The 9,691-nt window shown below is 46.4% G+C and overlaps 1 protein-coding gene across 1 annotated transcript in view; it reads right to left on the reverse strand.

Annotated features, from left to right (window-relative positions):
• Window positions 1-2,431: 2,431 nt before the first annotated feature.
• Window positions 2,432-9,691, reverse strand: part of LOC133137554 (adenylate cyclase type 1-like) — a 39,621-nt gene continuing 32,361 nt past the window's right edge. The window contains exons 12-20 of the mRNA XM_061255886.1: window positions 9,240-9,329; window positions 8,082-8,338; window positions 6,973-7,099; window positions 5,922-6,038; window positions 5,104-5,250; window positions 4,719-4,817; window positions 4,268-4,382; window positions 3,512-3,636; window positions 2,432-2,785 (exon numbers count right to left, since the gene is read on the reverse strand). Of these exons, the coding sequence (XP_061111870.1) occupies window positions 2,432-2,785; window positions 3,512-3,636; window positions 4,268-4,382; window positions 4,719-4,817; window positions 5,104-5,250; window positions 5,922-6,038; window positions 6,973-7,099; window positions 8,082-8,338; window positions 9,240-9,329 (1,431 nt within the window). The remainder of the gene's footprint in view (window positions 2,786-3,511; window positions 3,637-4,267; window positions 4,383-4,718; window positions 4,818-5,103; window positions 5,251-5,921; window positions 6,039-6,972; window positions 7,100-8,081; window positions 8,339-9,239; window positions 9,330-9,691) is intronic.

Raw genomic sequence — 9,691 nt, forward strand, 5'->3', positions numbered from 1 at the left:
GAGAGAGTGTTTTTGAGCATTCTGTGTGCATGTGTGTGTGTGTGTGTGTGTGTGAGTGAGAGAGAGTGTTTGTGTATTTGTGTATATGAGAGACCGCTGTAGAGTAATTGTGTGCGTACATGCGCGTGTGTCCGTGTGTGTGTGAGAGAGAGAGTGTTTGTGTGTCCGTACCCGTGTGTACATCATGTCTCCCTGTGATGTGGTAACTGCCACAGGGTTAACATGAACACACAGCCGACCCTGCGGGGGCATCGCTCTATAGGTTAGCACACATTCCCCCTCTGCCCTGCGCGTCTCATTGGTCTGCTCCCGCTGTGGCCACGCCCACCAGCCTTTATATCAAACACAAACACGCCGTGACCGTCAAGGCCAGCGATTCAGCTCAAACCCATCCCAGCAGCTAACCCGCCCAGTGCATTAAATCCAGCTGTCAACATTGGACATGTTGTGATGCATCGGAAAGAACTGTGCTGAAAATCTACTCAGCTGCATGTCTGTTCAGACTGAATCCTGGCAAAGTGTGAAAGATGAAGTTCCTTCATATTTAAACACATAGAAAATCGGAAAAAAAACCCATAATGCCAAGCATGACGCAAAATTGAGACACTGAGTGCAAAGTGCAAAAGCATATTTTCTTTTTCATGCAAAAATTATTCTCCTAACCACACAAAAAAGCATATTGCAATAAATAGATAATAATAATAATAATAATAATAATAATAATAATAATAATGAAAGCATTTCTTATATAAGCTTTTATAAAATAAAAATATTTGTTATATAAACATCAAAATAATTAGCAGCAGGAGAAGACACTCTACTGCATATAATTCAATATGATGTATTTTTGTCTGCAAGTTTCTCTGTAATTCAGCATAGTACTCCAGTCGACTGGGATTCATTACTGCTGTTCTGCCGGGAGTGCTATATTGTTGCAATGTTTTATTTTTGAGGCTTGGCTGTAGAAGTATGACCTCTGTGATGTTCTGGAGCAGCAGGGGGAGGGCACACATCCACCCACACACTTTCCACCAGGCTCCAAGGGACCGTGTGGGGAACAGGGATCCCATTTAGAATGAAAGTCCAGGTTGTGCTTCTCAGTTACCATATTGCACATCCACAACTGTGGATTTGCTTGTACATGAAAAATAGAATAATTTCTTATAGCTTTCTTATGTAATTCTAACCGTTCCATTATCTGGTATAAACAAAAAATAATAATCGATGGAAAGGTTACTAAAAGTAATGTCAAGGATTATCTTGATTTGCCCTCCTTATTGGATTAAATAAATAGAAGATAACGGTGTGTGTGTGTTTGTGTGTGGACAGTGACATTGGATGGCAGGCTTTCAACCGGGGCAGTGAATGATCTGGCAACACAGCTGGCTAAGCTATAATAAAATCATTTGACCCAATGAGCAGTAGCACAATGTCACTCTGGTCCAGGCCAGTGTGTTTCCGTTTCAGGACAGAGGGTTCTGGGGTAGGTCAAACTGTACCCGAACGTGAAACAAGATCCCTGGAATATGCTGCAATACATTGCAAATGTGATGATATATTTCAAAATATATATTACAATGCAATATTCAAAAGTGACAATTCGTATATATTTGCTCATGCAACAGATAAGTGTTGCAATATCTGCTCTTGATAATATATCCTGTTTCAATATATTGTAGTACATTCCATTCCCTTAAGGGTGATTTATTTCAGAATTTTTAAGCTAAGTAAAAAAAGTAGTTAATTAGCCCAGACTGGTTGTGCGTCTCGTGGAAATGGTTTTGTGCTGATTCTCTCGGCTCAGATCAGAGTGCCCCTGGCAGTATTACGTATTTGGGTAGTGTGGGGAAACAGCCTCGTGTTTATGTTAACTCAATGGTCCTGGAGAGCCACAGACCCTGCTGGGGTTCTCCGTTCCTTAGAGCTAAGTCTGTCAGTTAAAGCAGCGATTCATTCGACTCTTATCTCACCTCACCTGGTGTCGTGGGCATAAACAGGTTTTTAGGTGAACAAGAAAAGCCAGCGGACCCCGAGACTGTCCTTGTTGAAGGCTGGTGGTCCCGCCTTGAGACTTCCGTCCTCGGCCGATGTGCTTGTGTTCAGCTGGACAACAGCAAGAAAAGAAGTCCTCAGGATTCCATACAAAGCAAAGCTTCGAAATGGTCCGTGTTAAGAAAAAGACAACATTCGAGAGTTAGAAGACGGACGCAGCAGGCAAGCGCGCGGGGTCTGGGGTTCTGCGGGGGTCCTCCAGGCGACAGAGCGGACAGACCCTTGAATGAATCCTTTTGTGTCCGAACAGTCAGGCTTTCTCTTTGGTTGGCCAGCGAGGGACCCTTGGTTGTGCAATTAGCCTAAGACCACCCGGCGAGTGTACAGTCAGCGAGGAGCAGCGCTTCTCAGCCCCTCCCCCACTGCATTCCTGCGTTCCTCACACCTCCTCCACGGCCGCCCTGGAGGTTGCTGGGAATTGTAGTGCGGTGGTGGCGAGGGCGGGGCTGCTGTTCTTGGGGCTGATGCCCACCCGCGCCGGAAGGTTGGACCCGTGGGCCGGGCACGGGGAGGCCCCGCCCACCCGGTCCTGGACGCAGGGCCTCCCGTACGCGGCCCCGCCCGCGTTGGCCCCGCCCGCGTTGGCCCCGCCCGGCCGGGCCTGGCAGGCGGAGCTCTGGATCTTCCCTTCCAGGAAGTAGGTCAGCATCTCGCCCTTGCCCTTCACGCTGACCTTGCCCCGACACACGAGGTCATAGTCGTTGTTCAGCATGCGGTACACTTCCTCCGTGACCTGCAGGGGGAGCCAGAGAACAGAGCAAAACCAGAGCTGGGTCAAATGTGTCATCAAAAACATTTTCACGATTATTTGCGGCGGAACTCGAATGCAGGACGATGAAGAACACACTGACAACGAGAGAATTCAAGATTATTTTTTTGTATTGTATATTATAATGGAGTATCATATAATAATTTAGCCTAGATCCAAATATAAGAGAATAGACTGGTTTATCTTTCCGGCTCATCTGAAAGTGCATTGTCACTGCATTTAAAATAAACCTGTTGTTAAAATAAAACTGTTCTGATATGATAGTATATGATAGTGCATACTATACGGCTCCACCAACCCCAGAGTATTTGGGTCTCCCTCACACTTTCAGTCACATTTCAGCCAATTACGCTTTTTTTCCGCCTGGTAACTCAATGTGATTGGTGAACCGGGAAGCAGGGAGCCTATCAGCTGTCACAGCCGCTGCTAATGAACAGGACAGGGGTCTTCACAGAGCACTGGGGCTCATTTTGGAAGTTGCTCTGTTCTTCCCGGAAGGACATTGTGGACATATTTCTGTTTTATTTTTAGAATATTCCCTTGGCTCAGAGTAGTATCACAACTAGAAAAGAGAGGCATTGAGGATACTGGGTAAAAGCGCCAGCTGGAAACCCTTTCTCGAACATTTCTCTGAAACGTGGAACATGAATGATTGGCTGGGTGTCAGGTGTGCTTGTGGGTCTTTCTCACTTGTATCTTCCCCGGGATACCCGTGCTGTCCATCCTGCTGGCCACGTTGACGGTGTTCCCCCAGATGTCATACTGGGGTCTGCGGGCCCCTATGACCCCTGCCACCACGGGGCCCACATTCACACCTGGAGGGCCACACCGGGGACAGCCAATCAGGAGGCAGGTCTCTCATGTCTCTGCCATTTCCCTCTCTCGCCACTCACTCACTCTTTCACTCACTCACTCTTTCACTCACTCACTCTTTCACTCACTCATTCTCTCACTCACTCTCTCACTCACTCTTTCACTCACTCACTCTTTCACTCACTCATTCTCTCACTCACTCTTTCACTCACTCACTCTCTCACTCACTCTTTCACTCACTCACTCTTTCACTCACTCACTCTCTCACTCACTCATTCACTCACTCACTCACTCTTTCACTCACTCACTCACTCACTCACTCATTCACTCACTCACTCTTTCACTCACTCACTCACTCTCTGAATTCAATTCAATATGCTTTCCAAAAAATGTGTGCTGTTGTACAGTATTTATAGCTTGTTGGGTAAGAACAATGAACACATCAACAGGGAAAAAAGAGAAGGAAAAAGTAACAATAATAATAAATCTGGATAATATATAAACAGTATAAAGCCCCCCCTCCCTGCCCACCCCCTCGTACTGCATTCCTGTCCAGTTCCTCAAGCATTATTCAATTCCCACTTGAAATTGGTCATATTTTCTTTGCTGAAGCATAGTTGCTGAAACACTTACCCACTCTCAGCACAAACTCGTTGTATGACTGATAGTTGATTTCGTCGAGGACGTCGAACATCTCGATGGCATAGTCTGCCACTGTGCTTAAATGTGTGACGATCGACTTTTTGGCCTGTGTCACAGACGAAGATAAAGAGAAGTTAAATGCATGAAAACAAGATGATAATTTCAGAAGACAGAAGGATAAGCGAGTGCAAATGCTTTTCATTCACAGTGTGGACATCTCCATCAGCATACAGCTCCTTTTCAATCTGCCTAGTATGATTCATACGTCCAGGCAGCTGAGTTTTATAAAAAGCTACAGTGAAACTAAAAACAGGTTTTAATTTCTGAGTGGCCGCAGAAGTCATCCCTAACCACGCGCACACGCACAGGCATGCACACACGTACACACACACACACACACTCTCACACACTCTCACACACACACATACACACACACCCTTACCTTGGTTCCAATGGTAGGCACCAGGCCCACAGCTGCCATGTACGTGCTCCCGATGGTCTTAATCTTCTCGATGTCCCTGTAGCACTCCTTATCCATGAGCTGAAAAAGCAGGGCTTGTGTTTATACTCAAAGAGTGGGTGGAAACCACAGGGAGCGTGTTGTGCACGACTAGAGACTAAACTTCCTGAAGCTATGGAAACTTTTTTCCTACATTGCGATTTGTGGACTGTTGGAATGTTGGAATAGTTTTCTCAAGCGAAAAATAATCATGAAAAAAGCCTTCTGTCATGGCTTTTAATGCTCCGTCATTGTATGTCACTTGCATGCAGGGGAAACTGTGCTCTCTGGTGACAGTTTTTGTCGGGCGTTAAATTGACGGGCTGACCTCGTCGAAATCGGCGATGATCTCGTTGAGGAGACGCAGGCACTCCACCCCCATGTTGTTGCCGTCCAGCTCGATGTAGAAGTCATTGAAGTTGGGGATGGAGGCGAACAGCACCCCCACCTGGGCGTAGGACTGGTAGTACAGGTCCTGTGGGGAGGAGGAGGGGACAGTTACATAGTGCACTGGGAACTGGGACTGAAACCAAACCTGAGAAACTCTCTCACACACACGCACACACACTCATGCATTCATAACCACATACACACACAAACACACACACTCACGCATACAAACACACCTGCACACACACACATTACATATTACATTACATTATTGGCATTTGGCAGACGCTCTTATCCACAGCGAAGTACAGTTGATTAGACTAAGCAGGAGACAGTCCTCCCCTGGAGCAATGCAGGGTTAAGGGCCCTGCTCAAGGGCCCAACGGCTGTGCAGATCTTATTGTGGCTACACCAGGATTAGAACCACCGACTTTGCGTGTCCCAGTCATTTACCTTAACCACTACGCTACAGGCCGCCACACACACTCACGCATACATACACACCTGCACACACACACACACACACACACACACACACACACACACACACACACACACACACACACACACACACACACACACACACTCTCACACATACATACACATCTGCACACACACACATACGCATGCATACATACACACCTGCACACACACACATACGCATGCATACATACACACCTGCACTCACACACACTTGTTTTTGCTACCTGGTGAGGACACTCACACTCACACACTCACACAGTGCTGGAGACTCACCATGTTTCTGGGGTTAGACAAGAGGAAGTGCTGGGCCACATGCACAGGCAGGAGGTTAAACAGAATCCTCTTATTATCCAGCTTCACCTTCTCCATGCCGTCTCTCTCCTCTTCTGCCTGAGAACACACACACGCATACACACACATGCACACACACACACACACACACACACACAGTCAGCTGAGTTAGTTCTATTTGTATAGTGCTTTTTACATAAAACTATCTCAAAGACGCTTTACAGAGCTGGACTCAAGCTAAGACAACAGACTCAGGGATTTCTCTATGACTGGGAATGACAGCTTATCAGAGTTGGATCAACTGGGCCTTTCAGATACTTAACTCTGAAACTTGTGAAAAAAGTCATTCTCACGGGCAGAAGTTCATAAAGGTTCAGCCATCATACAGTAGCTGTGGCCAAGAACAACAGGGGAGAGGTGCTTGTGGGTGGCAGGAACTCTTTTTTCAGGTTGGCTGGTTTAGCTTCCAAAAAAAAGTCTCCGCCCCGCCTGTTTGAAGTTCAGATTGCCACACAGCTCCTGTTCCAGCCGCTGAATTTAATCATGTTCCAAAAAACAGGATTATACCCAAAAAACTCTCTGCCCCCTCCTGGATACCCCTGAAAAATGAGGTAAGCGGAACTACAGGAGGCTGGGCGGAAGCAGGCGAGGGAGTGGACCAGTCTGACCCCGTACGCACGGCCTGAGCTCACGGTCTGACCACAAAGAGCAAGGACCGAAGCACTGAGCTGAGGAACATTCCAGTAAACAGCAGCTAGCACTCTACTGCGGTAAGGAAAGGAAAGCAGCGAACAAATGCTTTCTAATGCCTGTGCACACACGCACTTGCATACCAACACACACACACACACTCACAAAAACATGCGCACACACTCATGCACACAGACACAAAAATATGCACGCTCAGGCAGACACACAAAAACATGCGTGCTCACACCCACACAGACACACAAAAACATGCGTGCTCACACCCACACATTCTGATGCGTTGGCACGGTTACTGTGACAGTGGACGTGATTGGCTGGTGCTCACCTGCGCAGCCCAGAGGTAGTCGAGGCGTAGTTTGAGGTCCAGCTGGCGGGAGTGCAGGGCCAGGGTGCCAGCGAAGAGCAGGATGGACAGGATGGGCTCAAAGCCCCGAATGTGGAACAGCCCCGCACTGTGGAGACACCAACACACTCATACAGCACTGTGGAGACACACCAACACACTCATACACACTGCCACAAACACTACAGAGACACACCAACACACTCATACACACTGCCACAAACACTACAGAGACACACCAACACACTCATACACACTGCCACAAACACTACAGAGACACACCAACACACTCATTCAGCACTGTGGACACATCAACACACTCATACACACTGCCACAAACACTACAGAGACACACCAACACACTCATACAGCACTGTGGACACATCAACACACTCATACACACTGCCACAAACACTACAGTGCTGTATGAGTAACTGTAATATGTAATAATTATACACTCAGTGAGCACTTTATTAGGTAGACCCGTACACCAGCTTGTTAATGCAAATAATTAATCAGCCAATCATGTGACAGCAACTAAATGCATACAAGCATGCAGACATGGTCAAAAGGTTCAGCTGTTTTTCAGACCAAATGTCAGAATGGGGGCAAAATGGATTGTAGGTGCCTGTAACAGTCCTGTGATTTTTATGCACACTAGTCTCAAAAGTTTGCAGATGATGGTGTCAAAAACAAAAAACATCCAATGATAAGTAGTTCTGCGGGCAAAAACGCGTTGTTAATGAGAGAGGTCAGAGGAGAATGGCCAGACTGGTCAAAGCTGACAGGAAGGTTACAGTAATGCAAATAACCACACATTACAACAGTGGTATGCAGAAGAGCATCTCTGAACACATAATGCATCATAACTCTTAAGTGGATAGGCTACAGCAGCAGAATAAAGTGCTCACTGAGTGTATAAAAATACAAGCAAAGATGAAGATATAATTTGTGTTGAACAAGTAATAGTATTAAATAGTGTTTGTGCCAGCCCAGTACATATATTGATATGTATATACTTAAAGAATCACTAATAACGGAAAAAATGTGTTTCTGGGCAACAGACAGCCGGGACAGGAGGCGTCACCCACCCGACGGACAGCCTGAACCCGCTGACCTCCAGCACGGTTATGTATAAGACACTGAGGAGGAAGAGGAGGATGATCTTTGGCAGCCAGGAGACGCGGAGGAAGAGTGCGAGCGTGAGGGCCCCCCCGGCGCAGGACAGGAAGGCGTAGCGGGCCCCGTCGCAGGGCAGCTCCGCCATGGTGCGGTTGGCCCCGTCCGCCTCCAGGATGACGATGGAGCTGGCCGAGTCCCTGCCCCAAAGCCACGGCATGCAGCCGGCCTGGAGCAAGGGGCACACACGCGCTACCTTACTCTGTCACTGCATATCTGCACACACTCTACCTTACTCTGTCACTGCATATCTGCACACACACTGTAACTTACTCTGTCACTGCATATCTGCACACACTCTAATTTACTCTGTCACTGCATATCTGCACACACTCTACCTTACTCTGTCACTGCATATCTGCACACACACTGTAACTTACTCTGTCACTGCATATCTGCACACACTCTAATTTACTCTGTTACTGCATATCTGCACACACACTGTAATTTACTCTGTCACTGCATATCTGCACACACTCTAATTTACTTTGTTACTGCATATCTGTCACAATGAACACTTTCATCTTTAGACACAAGGTAATATCAGACATAGGGAAGCTGAGTAAAGACAAAACAAAAGTTTTCAAACACATATATCCCCCTGTGAAAAAGTAATCACCCATTAAACTTAACTGGTTGCATTACCTTTAGCAGCAATAACGGCAACAAAACATCGAATATTATATTTTGTCTAAAGATTTGAAACCATTCAATGTGACGAATATGAAGTAATAAAGGAAAAGGGAAAAATACTTTCTCACGGCACTGTATTTTGTACAGACAGTATATACAGTAATGCCTTCCCTCAGCTGTATAAGTAATAATACACAATAAGTGCTGAAGATATATGTAGGTTTCCCAGAGCTATAAATCATAAAAGTGAGAGATAAGCAACCCATTTTACACTTGATGTATAGATAAATACATGCAAATGCATAACATGTATTTAAAGGGCATGAACAGGGCTGAATGAATGTTTGTAAATGTCAGACATTGTATATTGCGTATGTTACTGCACACATACTGTACATGGATGTGTGATACACGTGTATGTGTGTGCATTGACTCACCACACATGCCTGGGCCACGGCGTATATTAAGAACACGATAAACACACACAGCACAGTCCTGATCTGTATGGTGAGGCACCCTGGGAAACACTACAGAGACGATGGGAGAGAGTGTGTGTAAGAGAGGGCGAGAGAGAGTGTGTGTGTGTGTGAGAGAGAGTGTGTGTGAGAGATCGAGAGAGAGATCAAGAGAGAGTGTGTGTGTGAGAGAGGGAGTGTGAGAAATTGAGAGAGAGAGAGAGAGAGTGTGTGTATGAGAGAGTGAGAGAGAGAGAGAGAGAGAGTGTGTGTGAGAGAGAGTGTGTGTGAGAGATCAAGAGAGAGATCGAGAGAGAGTGTGTGTGTGAGAGAGGGAGTGTGTGTGAGAAATTGAGAGAGATCGAGAGAGAGTGTGTGTGTGAGAGAGGGAGTGTGTGTGAGAAATTGAGCGAGATCGAGAGAGAGTGTGTATG

The sequence above is a fragment of the Conger conger genome, chromosome 9 (genome assembly GCF_963514075.1).
Source record: "Conger conger chromosome 9, fConCon1.1, whole genome shotgun sequence".
Classification (NCBI taxonomy): domain Eukaryota; kingdom Metazoa; phylum Chordata; class Actinopteri; order Anguilliformes; family Congridae; genus Conger; species Conger conger.